The sequence below is a fragment of the Eschrichtius robustus genome, chromosome 10 (assembly GCF_028021215.1).
Source record: "Eschrichtius robustus isolate mEscRob2 chromosome 10, mEscRob2.pri, whole genome shotgun sequence".
Lineage (NCBI taxonomy): Eukaryota > Metazoa > Chordata > Mammalia > Artiodactyla > Eschrichtiidae > Eschrichtius > Eschrichtius robustus.
Window position 1 is genome coordinate 113,921,790 of NC_090833.1, and position 22,682 is coordinate 113,944,471.

The 22,682-nt window shown below is 42.4% G+C and overlaps 1 protein-coding gene across 1 annotated transcript in view; it reads right to left on the reverse strand.

Moving 5' to 3' along the window:
- GALNTL6 (polypeptide N-acetylgalactosaminyltransferase like 6) overlaps positions 1-22,682 on the reverse strand; it is a 1,183,510-nt gene that overhangs the window by 64,111 nt on the left and 1,096,717 nt on the right. Inside the window, exon 8 of the mRNA XM_068552792.1 lies at positions 19,007-19,114. Within this exon, the coding sequence (XP_068408893.1) occupies positions 19,007-19,114 (108 nt within the window). The remainder of the gene's footprint in view (positions 1-19,006; positions 19,115-22,682) is intronic.

The following is a 22,682-nucleotide window of genomic DNA, read 5'->3' on the forward strand; positions in this document are numbered from 1 at the left end:
GCCTCTCATTTGCACTTAGAAGGTAAAATGAGCAGAACGGCTGGGAACCCAGATACACCCAGATACGAGTGACTAAAGTAAAAACTAGGGATGTTTAGGAAAATTGCTTTGTCTTAAAAATTGCTACGGAATCCTAAATAGGGCCTGAAACTGTGCCTAGAGGTCTGCTGGATTTGAAGACAGAGTCTCCAGATACCCTATTCCTAGTGGAATTGTACCCTTTTCTTTTTTCCCCATCACCCCTACCTCCAGCGTCCCCGGGGGGCCTCTCCCACCTCATCCCCCGTGGACTCCTTGGTTAGCACATGTAGGGCTCAGTTAATCAGCAAGATGCGGAGAAGACACAGTGCCATGAAGATTACTCTGATTTCTTGGTTGCCTCTGTGTTCCTTCCTTTCTAAGATTCCTGACGTGGAGAGTGTAAGGATTGTTCTCTGAGGGGTTATTATCATTTGCTATCACTGTGCTGTCTGCCATCCCGCTGGCATTGCCTGGCCCAGAACACCTTCTTTTCTCTGACTCCAGTTTGCTTTGACAGATGATCAGAGTCGACGTTGTTTTGTTATAGTCTAGCCCTCGCCACAGACTCTGAGCTGCCCCATTTGTTTGGAGAAAGAAAAGGAAACGTGATATTTGGAGGTTCCCACTCTGTCCTGGCACCAGGTACCACATGCACACGTAACGTCCAAGTATGAGTTTTCAGTATCACTTTGCCGTTTACCTTTCATTCTGACAAATGTTCGGGATGAAATGCGCTCTGTTATCATTTGTCCTTGGACAGTTTTTATGGTTAGCAACAAGGCCCAAAGATAGAATGGAAAAAAAATTGGTCGATAATATTAAAACTTTATTTGTATTCAAATTAGATTTTTGGCTGTCATGTCAACCTTTCTCCTATATTCCAATTATTAGGTAAAGTGAAAATATTTAATTTTCACCTACTTTGTGCTTCTCTCATAAACAAAAATGAATAAAGGTAAGAAAAGAGCAAAAAGCAGAGGCAAAGAGCAGAGGTAAATTACCCAGGAATAATGAGAAAGTGATATATTAAGTGGAGACATGCCTTAAAATTTTTGATAGCTTGCAAGAAAGATTTGTCACTAAGAAATCTATTTGACTTGGGTAAATAAGCACTTTTAGACTATAAATGCTGTGAAGTTAGGGATAGATAATGTTTTGGGTTTTGTTTTAAATTAAAAGGCCCTAGCACATGTGTGTGCTCATCTGGGCATGCTGATTGTGGAGTTAAGAAAAGACCATTTATAAAATGAATATGAAGAAATTCCTAGCGTGTGCATGTATCTATTGATAAAGGCACTGAAATAAAAACAATATTTTAAAAAGCACTGTTGCTAAAGGGTAGATATTTGTTGCTTTGGGGTTTTGAAATAGAAATAGGAATTATTGTGAAAACTCAAAGAGGAACTGACCAGTTCAGATGCGTTCAATTGGAAATGACTGAAAGGGTCAGGATGAATGTTTGCCAGAATAGATGACGTGAATAAGTGAAAGAGGCAGGAGATGGCAAGTTGGAAGATTGTCAGCAACATCAGGGAAGCTGCAGGGTAGTTAACCTGGGAACCAAGCAGGTAGCTTTTGCCTTATCACGTCCTGTTCAAATCGAAATACTTGACTGAAGGTTAGGTTTTCTGATTTCCCAAACACTCCAAGGAAAGCAGGAAGATCATAGACATACTCCAGGGATAATGAATGTCAAATCATCGAGCCCTTTTGCGGTAGCTTTCAGGAGATGGGGAAAGAGAACCAGCACAATAATTGCAAAAACTAATTGCCAGTGTCTCTCCAGCAAGGAGTGTTACATGAACATTTGGACATACATGTGAATCCTGACCGTTTTAATGTTCTGATGACTCATCAGACATCCTCCACTGCAGATGCTCTGTTCTCTGAATGGAGTTTCCCTCCAGGAGGAAACTTTCTGAAGTGTCAATTATTATAGTCAAGGGACAGTCTAGAGCAGTCCAGGCGACTGGCCAAATAATATCATTCTGAAGGCATTGTTCCAGAAATAACAATACACTATGTGAATCTGCCACTGTCATTACGTATCAGTACTTAGTTTTGGGGAAACCATTGGAACCTCAGCTGAGAAATGTTATAAGCAGTTGCAAGAAGCATTTCATTGGTCTTTCATAGATTGTAGAATAAATCCACCCACTGCAGGAAATAGAACAATCACATACAGGAACACATGTACCTATACACTCAAATACATGGAGGTGACAGGGTAGGAGCAAAGCAGTATTTCTCACTTAAACATTCATCGCTGGGTGCACAGGGACAGAATCGTGAAACTGACCTCCCAATAACACATCTTGCCCGAGATGGTAACAAAGAGAAAAGGAAATCAATCTGAGTTGGCCCATCTCTCCTGAGATTGAATAAACGTTGGTGATGGTGCTAAGATGTTAATAATTAGTTATGAAGAGGAAAGAAAGAAGGAAGTACGGACACTGGGAGATCTATACATGCAATCATTCTTTCCCTAACTATCAGGAGTTGGGTATAAAAGTTGCCTTATATATGTGGAGCTAGGTGTTAGCTGGGATTCCTGGTTTTTGAGACTTAAATGAAGTTGCATTAACCCCAAATGACACATTCCTGTCTTCCTTAAGATTTGTGTGGCTTCCCAGGGATGTGGGTTCACACGTTCATCCTTCACTTCGATGTCCTGTTCGGGGATCCTTCCTTCTTTCCTGCTGGCATCCTGCCCGGGCTTGCTCGCTACCTCGGTCACGCTGAGCTGAGTGGGTCACACACCCACTGTTCTTCACCTCTCAAACACGTCTCGGGTAGATCAGCGAGGCCTAGACTTGGAAGATGTGAGGGCAGTGGCAGAGACGAAGTTGACAGCAGGAAGATGGAAGCTCTGACTTCCTTCATATTCTTTAGCTCCTGCAGAGAATTTCTGCCTGGACAAAATTTCCTCCCTGTCCTTTGGCCTCCTGACATGTGCTGTCCTCAGAATTTCCCTCTTATGCCTCTTCTGCAGGGCTGTACCAGAATATGTCATCCCTTCTTCCTTTTCATGCCGAGTAAGTCAGCTTTCTCACTATCTGTCTCTGCTTCTCCTGGCCAGACGCTGAGGCTTACCTTTCCATAACCAACAAGTCCTTTCCAGGTGTTTTGCTAAACAAAGGTCATTCCCCTAAAAGAAATTAAACAGCTGGTTCTTGAATTACGGCCACCCAACTTTTGGTCACATACTGGTTGGTTGCCTGCTGTTGAAGACATTCCACAGTAGGTCCCTAACTGTCCTCTCCAGTTTTATTCTCCTTCACGGAACTCTGCTCGGGAGATCTGCTCTGGTCATTGCCACTCCTTGTTAATGAAACAAGGAGGCCACTGGACTGAGGTGGCTCAAATGCCTTGGTGGCCTGTGTAAGCAAACCGAAATGTAGCTTGTAAACACCTCCAGGTTACAAGATCAAAACCTAAGGCCAGGGGCTTCCCTGGTGGCACAGTGGTTAAGAATCTGCCTGCTAATGCAAGGGACACAGGTTCGAGCCCTGGTCCGGGAAGATCCCACATGCTATGGAGCAACTAGGCCCGTGTGCCATAACTACTGAGCCTGCGCTCTAGAGCCCACGAGACACAGCTACTGAGCCCGCGTGCCACACCTACTGAATCCCGCGTGCCTAGAGCCCGTGCTCCGCAACAAGAGAAGCCACCGCAATGAGAAGCCCGTGCACCGCAACAAAGAGTAGCCCCTGCTCACCGCAACTAGAGAAAGGCCGCATGCAGCAACGAAGACCCAACGCAGCCCAAAATAGATAATTAAAAACAAAACAAAAAAAACACCTAAGGCCAGCCCGTCACAACAAACCAACCAGCTTTCAGCTACAGCCCATCAATGATTTCCTTTCTTTGCTTCTGCTCTTTCTCTGATCCGTGTAAGTCTTTCCCCAGCTCCTGTGGGTGGAGCATTTCTAACCACTTCCTGTCTGGCGCTGACTAATTTGAATTGATTTTTGCTTAGATAAACTCTTAAAAATTTTGTCTCATTTTACCTTTTGACGCAGGGAACCTACTTATACTAAAGAATTTATCCGGAATTCAAATTTAACTGGGCGCCCTGTATTTTTATTTGCTGAATCTGGCAACCCTACTCCCGACGTCCATAATAGGCATACAACATACGCTCCATGGATGTTTTTGAATTGATTAAGTGGCCGTACATGCAGAGGCTGGCATGTTTTGATGCTGTTGCCGGTACAGAGTGAATGCTTTGCTTCGGTGGAAGTCATTCCAGAGAAGCTTCAGGCTCTCTGCAGAGAAGCCTGCTATGACGCACAGTTGACCTAAATATGCTTCCCGGTCCCACTGCTTTTCTGTCTCTAACGGGGGTGGGGTGTCCTGCTGGCCCTCCATCTGTGAAGCAAGCGGGGGGGGGGGGGCAGCCACGGGCTCATGACAACATGAGTGCTAACGGGTAGCTAGAGGTGAGGGTGCCACGTGGCTGGAACTGACAATTTATGGCTCACTTTTGGTTGAACTCAGTCTGAAAATAAGTAGGTGAAGACCTCTGTCTCTGCACCTCTGGGCTGAGCTCCATCCCGGCTCCTAGTGTAGTGTGGACAAAGGGGAGTTGGGGGAGAGGCTTCAATCCCATTCAAGGTGGGTCCAAGAGGTTTTCACCCGCTAGGGTTGGACCCAGCATGGGACTTCTGTAACAGAGGAAGGTAGCTCCTGTGGCTGAGGAATACATTTATTTTCTGGTGTAGGAAGCAAATGAAGGATTTCTCTATTTCTCTGTTTTCAAAAGCTGCAGACCTTTGTACTTCTTGAATGACAAATGAAGTAAAAATGGTTGTGCTGAGCACCTCTGTGCACGTGACATTGAGAGCTTCCTCTGTTTTTATGTCACCCCCTGTGGTTCCTTGTGCAACAACAAGCCCCCCTATTCAACCCAAAGTGGTATTAACGTCTCCCTTCTCTGTGTTGCCCAAATAATTATTAACTCACTTAACACATTCACCCCTGTAGTAGAGATCTTTAGAATTCAAGTCATTTTCAGTGCATTCTCCAGTGCTACATCTTTCCTTAATTCTAATACTCATCGGGTCTTTGAATTGATATTTTACCAGGAACACTTAATCACTTTGCTACCTCAGTCATAAGAACAGATTTCAGCTTTGACTGACCGTCTTCATCATACGGCATGAAGAAGGTAGATATTTCTATTATCTGAGAGCTGAGTGGGTCATTCTCGTGCATGTGAACTACCTGGGCCACCTCACCTCAGTCGTGTGTTTCTGCTTCTTTGTGGCGGGTGCAATCCTACGTGCCCACTGGTGTGACCCCAATGCACACGTTGCGCTTGAGTCAATGTTAAGCTATTGTATTATGGTGGCTTGAGTAATAGGTTTCTCTTTCTTCAGCTATCATTTTTTTCCGGTGGTTTTTCCAGAAACTGCTGATAACCAGCAAAGCCAGTCTCACCAGCAAGGTGCGTATTTGTCGGAGTCACTTCTCCAGCAAGGAATCGCACCACTCTCCCATGACTCTGAAACTTCTGCTTTGATTGAAATGCATTTCTTTTCTGCTCTTTGTAGCTGAAGAGCACTTCAGTAGCTCCTGAGTCCCGCCCCAAAGCCCTCTTATCACTGATGATGTGATAAATGTCATCATGGCTACAGCTCAGAAGAGGATCTTTTTCAGAGAGCCTCAACTCAATTATTTACCCCAGCGCTATTTTTCTCTGATCTAGAGACTCTTTGAAGTCAGTGGGATGTCTTCAGCATGAGGAGAGGATGGCTAATCTAGTCCTAAAAAGAGGCTTCTCTGACAGGCAATTTCCTCTCTCTTCTTCCCCAGGGCTGTGCAGGCTGTCTGCAAGTGGTTACATGCTCTTGGCTGTTTTGATATAATTTAATTATATCTCTATTATATTTTTTGGCCAAATATTTTGGATATTTATGGTAGTGTTTCTGATAGCATTTGATGTAGGCTTTAGATATAGAACAAACAAAGAATAACTCCCCAAATTATTTAACTACATATCTTATTAAAAATGCACGTAAACCTAATTTAAAAATGGTTTTATTGAGGAATAATTGATAGGCAATAAACTACTTGTGCTTAAAGTGTACAATTTGGTATGCTTTGACATGTGTATGTATTACTGAAACCATCATTGCAATCAAGATAATGAACATATCCATCACCTCCAATCGTTTCCATATGCCTCTTTGAAATCTCCCTTCCCATCTCCTTTCTTGGGCACTTCCACCATCCCCAGGCAATCACTGATCTATTAAAAATTTTTTTAATTAAGACTTTATGTCTTTAGAGCAGTTTTTGGTTCACAGGAAAGTTGAGGGGCAGGGGCAGAGATTTCCCACATGTGCCCTGCCCCCAGAGACGCATAGCCTCTCCCACTATCCATATCCCCACAGAGTGGGGCATGTATTACAGGAACACACTATAATCACACGAAGTCCACAGTTTACATTAAGGGTCACTCTTGGTGTTATACACTGATCTACTTTTCATCACTATAATTTAGTTTGCATTTTCTAGAATTTTAAATATAATCATAAAATACGTGCTTTTTGTCTGGCTTCTTTCACCAAGTGTGATTATTTTGAAGTTCACCCACGTAGTTGCATGTACTACTTTTTATTATATTTTATAGACTATATATGGATAGACCACAATTTGTTTATCCATTTACGTGTTGATGGGCAACACAGAAATACAAAGGATCGTAAGAGACTACTATGAAAAATTATATGCCAGCAAATTGGACAACCTAGAATAAACTGATAAATTTCTAGAAATGTATAATCTACCAACACTGAACCATGATGAAATAGAAAATCTGAACAGACTGATTACTAGTAAGGAGATGGAACGGGTAATCAAAAACATTCCAACAAGCAAAAGTCCAGGACCAGTGGCTTCACTGGTGAATTCCACCAATTATTCAAAAAAGAATTGGTACCAATTTTTCTCAAACTCGCCCAAAAAATAGAAGGGAACTCTTCCAAACTCATTTTACGAGGCCAGCATTACCCCGATACCAAAACCAGACAAGGATGCCACAGGAAAAGAAGAATTACAGACTGACATCCCTGATGAACATAGATGCAAAATTCCTCAACAAAATATTAGCAAACCAAAATTAGTAATACATTCAAAGGATCATATACCATGATCAAATGGGATTTGTTCCAGGAATGCAGGGATCGTTCAACATTTGCAAATCGTCAGTGTGATACACTACATAACAAAATAAAGGATAAAAAAATCATATGATCATCTCAATAGATGCAGAAAAAGAATTTGATAAATTTAACATACATTTATAATAAAACCTCTCAGCAAAGTGGGTATAAAGGGAATGTTCCTCAACATAATAAAGGCTATATATGACAAGCCCACAGCCAATATCATACTCAACAGTGAAAAGCTGAAAGGATTTCTTTTAAGATCAGGAGCAAGACAAGGATTCCCACTCTCATCACTTTTATTCGACATAGTATTGGAAGTGCTAGCCACAGCAATTAGATAAGGAAAAGAAATCCAGATTGGAAAGGAAGAAGTAAAACTGTCACTATTTGCAGATGACATGATACTACATATATAAAATCCTGAAGACTCAACTAAAAAACTGTTCGAACTAATACACAAATTCAGTAAAGTTGCAGGATACAAAATCAATACACAAAAGTCTGTTGCATTTCTATACACTAATAATGACCTATCAGAAAGAGAAATTTAAAAAGAATCTCATTTACAATTGCATCAAAAGAATAAAATACCTAGGAATAAATTTAACCAAGACCTGCATGTCAAAAACTGTAAGATATTAATGAAAGAAACTGAAGAAGACACAAATAAATGGACAGATATTCCATTCTCTTGGATTGGAAGAATTTAACAAACGTAACTCTGAAATATTGCAGGTTTGGTCCAGACCACCACAAAGAAGCAACTATCACAATAAAATGAGTCACATGAATTTTTTGATTTCTCAGTTCATATAAAAGTTATGTTTACACTATACTATAGTGTAAAGTTATTATTTACACTATAGTATATACTATACTATGCTATACTTTATACTATACTATAAAGTTATTATTTACACTATACTGTAGTCTATTAAGTGTGCAATAGCATTATGTATAAAAAACAATGTACATACCTTAATTAAAAATACTTTTTTGCTAAAAAATGCTAATCATCATCTGAGCCTTCAGCAAGTCATAACCTTTTGGCTGGTGGAGGGTCTTGCCTCGATGTTGATGGCTGCTGACTGATCAGGGCAGTGGTTGCTGAAGGCTGGGGTAGCTGTGACAGTTCCTTAAAATAAACAACAGTGGAGTCTGCCACATCGATTGACTCTTCCTTTCACAGATGATTTCTCTGTAGCATGACATGCTGTTGGATAGCATTTTACCCACAGTAGAACTTCCTTCAAAACTGGAGTCAATCTTCTCAAACCCTGCCGCTGCTTTATCAGCTGAGTTTATGTCATTTTATAAATCCTTTGTTGTCATTTCAACAATCTTCCCAGCATCTTCACCAGGAATAGATTCCATCTTAAGAAACTACTTTCTTTGCTCATCCCCAAGAAGCAATTCCTCATCCGTTCAAGTTTTATCATGAAAGTGCAGCAATTCAATCACATCTTCAGGCTCCACTTCTAATTCTAGTTGTCTTTCTATTTCTACCACATCTCCCTCTACTTCCTCTGCTGAAGTCTTGAACCCCTCAAAGTCATCCCTGAAGGTTGGAATCAACTTCTTTCAAACTCCTTTTTAACGCTGATATTTTGACCTCTTCCCATGAATCATGAATGTTCTTAATGGCAACTAGAATGGTGAATTCTTTCCAGAAAGTTTTCCATTTACTTTGCCCAGATCTATCAGAGGAATCACCATCTATGGCAGCTATAGCCTTAGGAAATGTTTTTCTTAAATAATAAGACTTGAAAGTAGAAATTACTCCTTGATCCATGGGCCACAGAATGAACGTTGTGTTAGCAGGCATGAAAACAACATTAATCTCATTGTTCGTCTCCATCAGAGCTCTTGGATGACCAGGTGCATTGTCAATGAGCAATAATATTTTAAAAAGCATCTTTTTCTTGAGCAGCAGGTCTCAACAGTGGGCTTAAAATATTCAGTAAACCATGTTGTAAACAGAGGTGCTCTCTTTTTATCTTTCATAGTTTCTGTGGGTCAGGAACTTGGGAGTGGTTTGGCTAGGCAGTGTGGCTTGTATTTCTCATGAGTTTCAGTTGGATTTTGGCTGACGAGCCAGTCATCTTAAGCCTCAAAGGGGGCTGGAAGATCTTCCAAAGTGGCTCCCTCACGTGTCTGGCAAACTGGTGCTTGCTATTGGTAGGAGGACTCAGGTGCCTCCATATGGGCCTCTTTATAGGGCTGCGTGAGTTTCCATGTCATGACATGGTGACAGGCTTCCCCCAAAGCCAGCCGTCCAAGAGATCAAGGTGGAAGCTGCAATGCCTTTTATGACCTAGCCTCAGAAGCAAAAATAGGATGATAGCGCAAAAAAAACACATGCTTTCTGTTTTGTTTTGTCTTATTTTTCTCACCCCTTAAGACCGTATTTGGCTGAGATTGAGGGTCAGAACATGATGGAATTATTTTTCATGACCTAAAAAAAAATTATGAGAAAGTGGAGATAACCAGTTGTTGTGGGAATTGTTGAAGGGATCCCGATAGAAACAGAGGTCTCTGTGTTCCAGTGAGGACGTATGGCCCACAGCTAGATGATGGCCAGCCTGTCTGAGTCTATCCAGGACCCAAACAAGTTCTGGCATGTTGAGGACCGAAGCGCTGGTTCCTCCAGAGGCAACACCGTAAGCTAGAAGCTGATGCTGTTACTGGGAATGATGGTGGTGGTATGGCTTCTCCAATGACTTTACAGGTGGGGGGCAGAGGCAAGCGGGAGCGCAAGGCAGAGGGCAGATCTCGCGTGATGCAGAGTGGGGACTTCCTCTGACAAACAGGTATGTGAGCACACAGAGGAAGACTTTGGGGGCGTCTAGAGACACCTGGGGATGATCGGAAGGGCGCTCACCTGGCAGTCAAGCCCATGGTGTCTCTTGCTATCACAACCTGAGTGCAGAGGACAGTGTGATCTCATTTGTGGATGATGATTATTGATACATTTGCTATATATATCGCATATCATGTACATATGTCACAACCAGCATCTTCTAACCATCAGCCAAGGAGAATATCTAGTGTTTTGTTCCTCCACAAGAACACCCACAGCAAGCAGTCCAACAAATTGTGATGGAACTAAATGGTGCTGAAGCATTGTTCTATCTGTTATTAGAAGACCCTGTTTTAGTTTCCATACTTTCAAAAAAGGCAAAAAAAAAAAAAATCTTTATGTTTTTAACAGCTCACGCAGGGTTCTTAAGTTGAAAACTACATCTGTTCAAAGTTTAGGCAATCTGTGAAATTTTATTTTTATAAACCATTTTCAAAATTAGAACACCAAGAGCATCCGGACACCACAAAGCCGCGCATTGGTTTCTGACCATTTCTCAGTTTATAGAGTAGCAAGTGGAACTGTTTTCTCCACCTCAGATGACGTTAAAAAGGAAATGTGCTTGGGCTGGAATTGTAGTTGGAGATGGAATTGTTGCCATGAACTAATAAACAATTGGAAACAAGGGTGATTAGAATGGAAATGACACAGCAGAGGCCTCCAGCGGCGTCACTCTGCATTTACACATCTCAGGGTAAGAAGCTAATTTCCCTGAATGGGTCCCTCTCAGCCAGGCGCTCCTGTGATTTCATCGTCCAGTTGAGGTCCCAGAAGGCAGAGTCATAAAGCAGCCTGGGTTGCTCCCTCTTGCAAGAGTTGCATTTTTGGTTATGGAGATTATGGCAAACTTGTGGGAGTTTTGGCGAAAAGTACGTAGAGGAAATAAGAAGAAGACCAAACTAAAAGTTAGTTTTGAGAAGCTTGGTGGGAAATTGCTGAATTTTAAAGTAATGTTGTCTTTACCTCGCGTATTTTGTTCACGAAACTTTCAAATGGTAAGAGACTGTACCCGTCAGTGATTTGCTACTTCACTTTCTTTTTCGGTGTCTATGTTTGGTATGAAAATTCTATGCTTTACCTCCATATTGTTTAAGCATTTTACAGACAAAGTGTGATTCTGTTGTTTTTTGTTAAATGAACAGCTAAAAAACATGGATACTTAAAATTCTCAGACCATTGGGGTAGGAATTAAGGGAGCAAGTGAGGGTCAAGCCGTGGGGAACACATGTGTGTTTCACGTTTTCCCATCTCCTCTCCCTAGGTCCTTGGCAGATGGAATAGTTTTACTTTTCCTTATTTTCCTCACATGCAAAACAAGCGGTAGAAAAAGGGACATCATTGAAGGTTAGTATGAGTGCTGTACAGGCAGAAACTTATCTCTAGTGGGGAATGTCCTTGGGTGAGGTGACATTCTGTTACAAAGGGGAGGCTTGATTTAATTAAAAGGTCCAATGCTCTTGGTTTAGGATATGGGGCAAGCTCTATGCATTTCCACCTGGCACATGGTGGGCACTTGATAAATATTTATTGAAGAATTTCTGCAGCCTGAGCCTTCTTTGTGGCTAGAGATGACATTTATCTTCATAACCCGCAATGGACTCATCAAATCTCAATGATTTATTGAACCGTTATTGTCACATAATAAAGTTATGATTGATTTTTAGGGAGGCTATCAGGAAAAATGATGAAATATTATTTATGGAAGATGCTTGAATTTTTAAATAAAAAGTTCAATGTGGAGATTCCTCAAAAAATTAAAAATAAAACTACAGTAGGATCCAGCTTAGCCCTCTTCTGGGTATTTTTCCAAAGAATATGAAAACACTAATTCAAAAAAATATTTGCACCCTTATGTTCATTGCAGCATTATTTACAATAGCCAAGATACGGAACAAGGTAAGTGCCTATCAACAGATGAATGGATAAAAGAGATATGGTATATATACACAATGGAATATTACTTAGCCATAAAAATGAAATTTTGCCCTTTGTCACATGGATGGACCTTAAAGTTATTATGCTAAGTGAAACAAGACAGACAAAGATAGACAAACACTGTGTGATTTTAGTCATATGTGGAATATACAAAACAAACAGACATACAAAAAACAAAATAAATGAACAAGCCAAACCAAAGAAAAACAAACACGTAGACTCAGAGAACAGAGTAGTGGTTACAGAGGGGAAATGGGGGCAAAATGAGTAAAAGGGACCAACTGCATGGTGATTGATGAAAACTAAATTTTTGGTGGTGAGCACTGTAGTGAATACAAAAGTAGAAATATACTGCTGTTCACACGAAACTTATATAATGTTATAAATCAATTTTACCTCAATAAAAAATAAATTTAAAAAGTTCCATCTAAATAGGAGATATTATATTTTAAAATATGGCCGGGAGGGGAGAGAAACACATGATAGCAGTAGGTGAATCATCTTTAGTTCTTGCCACGAGTACTGGACAGATTTATTGCCCTTTTGGTTACACTGTGAGGAAGAATTTGAAATAGTTATTGTTTTGAGAGGAATTGCATCTGCACAGAAGTCCTAGCCATTTATGAAAGCTGTCTTTTGGGAAGAATTCATTATTTTCTGCTCTTTGGGGGAAAGCCCATGATAGGCCACCGTGTCCCCAAACCCAAGGACAGTTTCAAACAAAGCCTCTGAATCCTGCAGCTTTCAGAGAAGTTGGACGAAGTGCTGGCTGCTGTTGGCGGCCAAGGTAGTGGTGCTGCAGCTCTATTTGCTGGGCAGCTTCGTGAGAATAAACTGATTTACAGTCACGAGGGGGGAAAGGTCACTTTGTGGGAGAGTCGATTTCCCATTCATCACCACACTTGATTGCCTTCTTGGCGATTTCATTTTCTGACATCAAACTAGTCCTTTTGGTTTTGTTCATGCTTTCCCTCAACTGATATATTTTTCTGAGATAAACAAGGGACATATCTGCATACGTCAGATATTATTTTCTGTTGCATCTACTCCAGGCAGGGTAGCCGACACCATGTTGCACAGTGAGGATCACTCGCTGATCGACTTGGGGTGGTCTGGCTTCGACCGGGAAGCCCTCCTCCCCCTCCTCCTCCCCCTCCTCCTCCCCCCTCCTCCCCCTCCCCTCCCCCTCCTCCCCTCCTCCCCTCCCCTCCCCTCCCCCTCCTCCCCTCCCCTCCCCCTCCTCCCCTCCCCCCCTCCCCTCCCCTCCCCCTCCTCCCCTCCCCTCCCTTCCCCCTCCCTTCCCCTCCCCTCCCCCTCCCCTCCCCCTCCCCCTCCCACCTCCCCCTCCCCTCCTCCCCCCTCCCCCTCCCCTCCTCCCCCCTCCCCTCCTCCTCCCCCTCCTCCTCCCCCCCTCCTCCTCCCCCTCCTCCTCCCCCCTCCCCTCCTCCTCCCCCTCCTCCTCCCCCTCCTCCCCCCTCCCCTCCTCCTCCCCCTCCTCCTCCCCCTCCTCCCCCCTCCCCTCCTTCCCCCTCCCCTCCTCCTCCCCCTCCTCCCCTCCCCCTCCCCTCCCCCTCCCCTCCTCTCCCTCCCCCTCCTCCCCCTCCCCCTCCCCCTTCCACCCTCCTCCTCCCCCCTTCTCCTCCTCCTCCCACTCCTCCTCCCCCCTCCCCCTCCCCCTCCCCTCCTCTCCCTCCCCTCCCCCTCCCCTCCTCTCCCTCCCCCTCCTCCCCCTCCCCCTTCCACCCTCCTCCTCCCCCTCCTCCTCCTCCTCCCACTCCTCCTCCCCCCTCCCCCTCCTCCTCCCCCTCCCCCTCCTCTCCCCTCCCCCTCCCCCCCCTCCTCCCTCCCCTTCTTCTTCTCCTCCTCCATTCCTTCTTCTACCCCCACCAACTCCGAGGGTCTGAGATGATCTATGGGGTCAGCAGGGCTGGATGTCCCCAGGGATGTGACACTGGGAGAAAGGCATCTTGGGACATACATTAGGAAGTCATTTCACAGCTGACAGAGGCAAAGCAACTCTTGTCCCTCAGACCTCAGATTGCACCTTTGTGCCCATGAAGCACAATAACCGTAGGAAATCTTCAAAGGTCACCGTAGTCTGCTAAGAAACCCTAAGTAAATATATAAAGTCAAAATATCTGTAATGTGCATGTGGATCACAGTGTAGTCTATAGGATCCTTAAATATCATTTGTTAATATAGAACATATATCACTATATATGTGAAATTATGCTATATGTTATTCAGGAGACCTGCTTTCTCTTCTGTTAAATCATAATGCCAACCATACCGTTATAATCTCTGTACAAAAGTTTATAAGTAAACTAGGTAAGATACAGATCTCATTCCATAGTGAGTCTGTTGGTTTTTACTTAACTCTTCTCACCCTCATGGCGTTCTGATTGTCATGTACAGATTGTGGGGGTGCGTGGATTTACTGTCACAGTTGGCGCTGTTAGTTATGAGAAGTTAAGATTTGTGCTTAACTTGTTCAGCATTTATACTTCCACAGTGCCTGGCATGGGATTTTTTTTTTTTTTTCAAAAATGAAAATTGATTAGTAAAGAAAATCTGGCAAAATCTGGCTTTTGTGGGCTCTCAGAATTCTGGACGGCAAGTCCATACATGTCTCCCAGGTCTGGCTCTCCCTGAGCCTGTGTGCAGGCTTATGACCTTATGACCCAGCTTATCTAAATCCAGCCTCAGCATCCGTCCCTTCCTCTCGTCCCTGTATCTGTACCTTAGTGTCTCAGATGCGGCGATGAAAACTTTGCAGTCACATCTGACCTCTCTATCCTGGCGCAGGGTGGCAAATCAATGAAAATCTCCCGGGAAGTTTTCTTTACAGATGCTTCTTGCATTCAAAGTGTTACTTTCTTTAGTCTTTCTCTCCTTTAATATTTACCTATTGGTTGATCTTTCCATTTTACCCCTTCTATTTTTACCCTGGCACTTCCTGTTCAAAACCCCCGAGTGCTTCCCTGCAGTGGGTAAGGGAAAGGTATGCACCTTGGTCTGCATTCTGGCTCCACTGCACCGTCCCAGTTTAACTGCGGCAGCCCAAACGCAGTCCTTTGTCGCTCTCTGTGCTCGCTCGTTCCTACCTGGCCCTCTTCTCCTGCTGGGGCTCCCCCAGGACTCCCAGCCACGCCAGTTTGTTGCGAGCATTGGACAGACACAGTCCCAGCTCTGCTCGCGGGACGTTTCATCTCCATCCCCTTTAACAATCCATTATTATGGGGATTTGACTTGGGCTTTACAGCTCTTATCCTGAAATTTGGACAGTGGTTGCCATGACATGCAAGATGAAATTTAAAAAAGAACAGTTATCGATCTTACGTCAATGGCAGAACACAGAAGGATACAATCCCCCAGTTTGGGCATCCCTTACAGACTCAGGGTGAGGGTCGGGTCCTGCTTTGCCTCCTGTGCAGCCGAGTAAGCCTCCAGGATCCCACCCACGGTCTGCAGGGCTGCCCTGCTCTGCAAGGGGCCCTCCTGGGGACACGCCCCGGCCATGTGTTCCGAGGGGACCACATCGTGCTGCATCAGCTGGTGTGTTTAGCCGTGGGGTGGCTATTCTGCGCCTCTGTTATGTCACCGGTCTCAGGTCCAATGGCATGATTGCCCCAAACACACTGGCATTCACAGGGAAGTCTGAGGTGCCCGAAATGGCTTCTGCAGAGCGCGTGGCTCATGACACAGCCTGTCGCAGTGAAGGGTCTCCCCCTCTCTGCCACTCAGCCACTTGGCTATTCACGCCTCTGTGTAAAGGACAGTGAGTGCCATCCCAAGGAGGGGATGTCTGTTACCTCGGCCCTGGGGACTTTCTGGTCCCCCTGCAGCACTAGGGGTGGGCAGCCCTTCCCTCAGGGACTGGCCATTTGCTCCTGGTGAGAAGGTATCACAGCTGTGCCCGGTGTACTGACATTGGACCCCGAGCTAACATGGTAAAACATTTGGTTTTACTCATGACACGTGGACACTCTGATTCCCTGATGAAGCTGAATAGTAGGGCACAATGTCCCAGAACTTTGCATTTTGTGGGAATTGACATAGAGAGGCTAATTTTTATTCTTGCCAAATAAGGGCATTAATAAAAATCTACCATCTCCTATACTGTCATAAGAGGAAAAAAAAAAGCCTAAGATTGCTGCATAAAAAGGTGTTATTAAATGGAATAGATTTAGCTTTGTGATTCTCATTTTTCTCAGTTCACTGAGGCTAGGTGAAAAGTGGGTCAGGAACTGGTCCACCGGTTCTGAGTTTGGGAACCACGATTCTGTGAACCATGTTCATCTAACTGAAGTATCCTTGAAGGTCCTCTTTCAGTTCAGCAGCTAATGTACCCCATCCCCTTCTCTTCCCGCTACCACACGCATCTTTACAACACATTTGAACAACTATTCATATTTGCTGTCTTGGATTGTCCTCTAATGGTTTTGTGTATGGATATCTTGTCTCTTCCAGCCAGACTGTAATGCTAGGTAAATAGAAGGCACTGACTAGCCAATTATTTGAACTTATTTCTATGATACATGCTGGTTTGCTATTTAGAGGACTGCAGGCTATTCACATGTGTGTGTGTATGTGTGTGTATGTGTATGTGTGTGTGTGTGTGTGTTGTGAAAGTCAGCTGGAGTCCTCTATTTACATAGGTACATAAAAGAAGGGTGCACATTTCTGAAGAATTAAACGAGCTTTGTGATAAGAAAATAAGCCTGTGGAGTTTTCTCCATCTTCCTCTCCGTTTCCTGCAAGGCTGGAAGGATGAACTCCCTATTGTGTAGACCTGGCCCTGCATTTGAGCATCTGTAAAGTCTCCTCATTTTTGATGATTCAGTGATAATGCAGGGTGCAGCAGGTAGTTGAGATTCTCCCACAAAATATCAGAATTGTTTTTCATTTTAATACGCTTTTTTATTTTAAAAAATCATAAAATGTTTCTTAGAGTGACAGCTGAGCCTCAATATTTATGACTTTCTGATTGCTCTAGCAGTTTAGAAAAAAAATAAAAAGGAGCCCTCAAGTAAAATTTAAGTGGAAAATATTAAAATTCAGAATTGTGGACTATTTTTCATTTGAATAAATCCTCACTCTTTGCTGGAAATTTTATGTGCCAGCCTGTTTCCCTATACTTGACAGTCTTTGAAGAAGGACTTAATTTCTTTCTTCGAAGTATATGAACAGAGTTATTTTTTGAAGATCTGCACAACTCCCTCCCACCCCCCACCTTCTAGACTCTACTTTTGGCTACAAACCAAGCTGTACACACACCACCCATCTTGCAAATAAAAGATGCAGTTTGGGACACGAGCGTGGAGCGCATGAGTGAGTGAAATGGACAAATGACGGAACATCATTATCTTCGGGATACTTTAAACTGCTGCTACTTATGATATCCACACAGCTGATTTATGGTATGTGCTCCGAACTGTTCAGTCATTTCCCTTTTTGGGAGTTCATGAGTTTTCAGATTCAGATGTATTAAGTCTTATGCCTAAATTAAATCATATTTCCTTACCCCCAATGCAGCTCTTTAATCACTTTGTGATTGGTTTCTTTTCTTCAAATAATATGTTTCTCTAACAACTTAATGGAGTATGTTATTAACGTCTGATTAATCCTTTGAGGAGGGAGGAACAATGTGACTACCTCCCTTCAAGGTGTATGTAATGTAACTTCATTACTATTAACTCAAACTGCTGTAAGAGAGATTATGGTGTGCCTAAGAAAACAAAGAAAACGGACATCATTGACAAATAATCTCAGAAAGGGAATAAGGCAGAATCCTCCTTCCCCAAAAAGGACTCTCTATAAATGAGAATTTTATTATACTTCATTAAAATGTTTACGTTTTGGTAAGACCTTAGACCTGTGGCATTTTCTTGTCTTAGTTTTTCCTGACTCATTAATTATTTCAACACATCTTGGTGAGTGACACCGACCCTTGTTCTAGGTGCCGGGAGAATAGTAGCAAATAATTCCGAGAAAAACTCTGCCTTTGTGGGATTGATACTCTCATGAATCCTGATGAACTAGTTTATATTTTTTTAAAAGCTTGTTGTGTGAGCTTACTGAACTTTATATAAAAGACTTGATTATATATTGCAGCCTTATTAATAAAAGGACAAACATGAATCATTTGGGATTAGATTCTTAGGGGAACATGGTGCAGAGGGTGGTGGTGAAACACCCTTTTTCTAGACCTGGGGTCTTAGCAGTAGCAGGTACAGATTGTGGTGCCTGAAATTGACCGAGCAACGAAAAAAGGGACACGGAAAACGGGAATTGTCAGGATTGTTTCCAGAAGGTATCATGACCACGTTCTCCCAAACATTGTAAAAGGCAGAAGAGAAAAGCATCCTTGTGTCTGGTCTAAGAGAAAGGTTTTGCTCAAAACAATATCTAAAAAAAAAAAATCTTGGACTTGACCAGTTTTGGAATTTTGAGGATGGGGTAAAATTTTAGGCAGAGCTGGCCCCGGTTACGAATGAGAGGAAGGCAGAGTTTGGGAGACACCTCTCTCCATCCTGTTTACCCTGTTCTCCATCTGACTTGTCGTGTTACACTCCCTGTGAGGGGTCCATTCTGAAGACCTGGGATTAAACTCCAACTTTGCTATTTGTCACTCGTGTACGTGAAAGAGCCACCTTGCTAAGCCTCAGTTTTCTCATCTACAAAATAAAGATAAGAATATTAAGCTCCGAAAGTATAGATGAAGACTAAATATAATATGCAAATACAATAATATATAAATATAATGTATGTGCAAGTGCTTCGATACAATTAATAACAAGACTTAGCATCATAACTAATACTTCCTTAAGGAATGGAAATAAAACTCTGAGAAACACAGGAACCTCTACATTAAAAGTCTGCCAAATGGAATGGCCAAGCTGTGGATTTGTATGTTGATCAGACGGTGCCTTGGATTAAACCACGTGTGAGGCTTCACGTTTTGCACACGGAAAACCATTTCAAACCCCAGTTATTATGATCCCTGGTTACTCACTCTTGCCAGACTGGTCCCAGATGGAACTTTGTAAGGGACGTACTTCCTGTAGATATGACCAACTCTAGAACATGGAACGTCAAACATTTCTCCTCCACACATCCAAACCTAAAGAGGGGAAATTAAAAGTATAATAAAAGAGAACAGTACCTTTCATACCAAAAAACCCAAATTATTAGTAAGATTCATACAAAATCGTAAAATCTCTTAAAGTCTCTAAATCAATAATTTCTGTTTATTATCAATGGCTAACCAAGGAAAACAAACAAACAAACCACATTAAAAAAACCTAGATTCATAGGAGTATAGAACCAAAATATTAGTTCAGTAAATCTAATTTCCATAGATAACATGTTGACATATTTTTTATTCTAGTAGAATTTTAACACAACTATTGTAATAAACTGGCATTTAATGCTTAGACATCTTATTTATATAGATATTTGTTTTGATAATCTTGTGAAATCATTAGAAGAAATAACATTGGAATTTGTGTCAGTTAAAAAATTTAAAGTATAAAAATGGAATTTCTAAAATAGGTGAATGAATTAAGCCACATAGGTATATCCATAATTTATCTAGATTCTGAAACTTTCAGTAGAGCTCACCTTAAGAATCAGAGTTGCATTCTAATTTCTCCCCACTCTCAATCTTTTCGTAGGTACAGAAAATAATTGGTTAGTGATGTGGACTAAAGAAATGTTAAACTCAGGGTATCTGTTAAGATGCTGTACTTATATGTAGTAACAAAAATTAATTGGTTATATTTTACCATGATTACCCACTCAAACCATTAATCATGGTTTTATACAACAGGCTGCTTACTGTAAACGGACTAATCATCAAAACATAAATGCAGGCTTCATATATGCTAGATTTTTAGCTATTTTCATTGCAAGAAAATGATTTTAAAAAAGAGTTAAATACTGTAATGGTTAATTTTATATGTCAAAGGCTGCACCAGAGTGTCCAGATAGTTGGTCAAACATTACTCTGGATGTTTCCATGAGGGTGTTTTTTGGATGAGATTAACATTTAAATTGGTGGATTTTGAGTAAAGCAGTTTCTCTCCATGATGTGGGTGGACTTATCCAATCAGTTAAAGGCCCTTGGAGAACAAAGACTGACCTGCCTCAAGCAACAAGGAATTCTGCCAGCAGACTGCCTGCCTTTGAACTTGAAAGGCAAGTCTTCCCTGCATCTTCAGCCTGCTGGCCTACCTTGCAGATTTTGGATTTACCAAGCCTCCTCAATCCCATGAGCCAATTCCCTTAAATACATCTCTGTCCATATATGTACGTTGTTGGTTCTGTTTCTCTGGAGAACCCTGACTGATGCAGATACACAGCTTCTTTTAAAGTGAAATATTGGAAGAGAGAAAGAGAAATGTTTATGTCTTAACTTACATTTGCTTCCAACTTCTTTCACTAAGAGGAATGGCACCCTAAGTAAGACTGGTGAACAAACAGTGATGAATGGAATTCCAAGGGGATGGCAAATGGATTATGAAAACGATACTCAGTTGCTCTAACTCCTGAGACTTCAGGACTACTCATGGTATCAATTTCAACTTGGCTTTAGATCAAGTCATCAGAACTATGCGTAGATCATGTAAAGCTGGGAGGGGCAGAGAACATTCTAAAGTACAGTACCGACATCTGGAAAGATCCCGAGAGGCTGGAGCTATATAAGATTAAACATAAAAAGGGTAAATATAAGGACCTGTCCCCAGACCTGCAAAAATCAACTCTTCCGGAGCAGGAGAAGGTAGAAAAAGACTGAGTAGCACAAAACACATGACCAGCAAAATATGGAGAGTTTAGGGATTAAAGGTCTTGATCTATCTACCTGAAGTCTTATGCTAACTTCTGAGAAAATGCTTTATATTCCCTTGTCAAGAGAATTACCAACATGGGGAAGGGATACAAACTGTGTCTTAGAAAAACAACAATTGGAAGAATGGAGATTCGTAGTCTTGATAAGATAAAATTCAGAGAAGTGCTTTTCGAATATCTGAAGAACCTAACATTTGGTAGTGATGTTCGTAGAACCCCAAGGAGCTAGGACTAGGATTAATAGGATAGAGCTATAAAGAGACAGATTGCAACCCAGTGGAAGGAGGAAATTTGTAATAGGCAGCTCGGTTAAAGATGAAATGGACTTCCTGTATTGCTAGGTGCGTTGAAATCCACAGTCGATGACATTTTGTAGACAAGCATGTAACTCTGGTGGACAGTTGATCTAGCTGATATTTTAGGTAATTCTAATAGTAAGAGTTAGCATTTATGAATGCTTACTGTGCTCTTTTTCATTTAATGCCCACAACTCAATGACAGACTTTACTATTTCCCCATTTATATAGGTGGGAACATGGCAGCCTACAGGCTAACTTGCCCAAAGCTGCAGAATTGGCCACATCCAGAACAGAGATATGTGTCCTAGTGGTCTAACTCCAGTGCCCACCTACTAAGTCAATAGTTTATCTACAGAGTCAGCAAATTTTGTCGTAAAGGGCCAGATAGTAAATACTTCAGGCTTTGTGGGTTATATGGTCTTGCAACTACGAAACTTTGCTAAGAAGAGACATGACTGTATTTCAGTAAAACTTTGTTGACATAGATAGGCAGTGGGTCATAGTTCGCTGGTCCCTGTTCTATAAGATACACAATCCTTTCAAACACTGAAATTCAGGGATTCTAAGATAATACATATGGGAGGTTGCATTTTCCCAACTTAGACACCACAATATCTCCCGTTGCACATGCCCCTCTACAATGTGAACTTGGTATCCCCCACTGAGATGTGGGACTATGTCCCCTGTCCTTGAATTTGGGTGTGCTTGTGAATTCTTAGACCTGTAGAGGACAGCAGAAGTGACTGAAGTCATGAAAGGCAACATAGCTTCTGCCTGTCCGCTGGGGCACTCGTTTTTGCAAATTTGAGCTGCCATGTAAGAAATCTGACATTGAGACCCCACTGTAGAAAGTTTGGGCCACATGAAAGGTCGCGTGTAGGCACTCAGGTCGACAGCCTCAGCTGTTTTCACCAACACCCAACATCAACTGCTGGGCATGTAGATGAAGATTCCTCTAAATGATTTCATCCCCTAGCTGTGACCCCAGATACCATGCAGCAGAAATGAGCTCTCTCCTTTGTATATTTTCTGAATTTGGGACCCATAGAATCCATGAATTTGATACAATGCTTGTTTTATGCTGTAGATTTTGGGGTGCTTTGTCAGGCAGTAATAACTGGACTACATACTTCCAAATCCATGGTGGAGGTGAACTCTAAGACATGATGAAAGTTTACGGGTCACCCACAGATTTTATCTCATCCTATTGTGGGAGATACAGTGCAGGACGTACCAATTTCCACGCTCACTTCTTCCTGGGCTCACTTCTTCTTTCCATGCTCACTTCTTCCTGGGCTCACTGCCAGGCTATAATCCCCAGCTCCTTGGTATTCAGAAGGGGCTGTATGCTTATTTCTTGCCAGTGGAATGTGGACAGAAGTGATGTGCATCACCTCTGGGCTCAAGTCAGTGAGCGGGGACTTCCTTTCTCCCCTTCATGATTCTCTTTTCCCTCAGAGCCTGATGAATTGCAGAAGATCCAGAGGAGGCCTCTGAGCCCCTAGAAGGTGGTGGAGGCGCTAGGCAGAAGGGGCCTGAGTG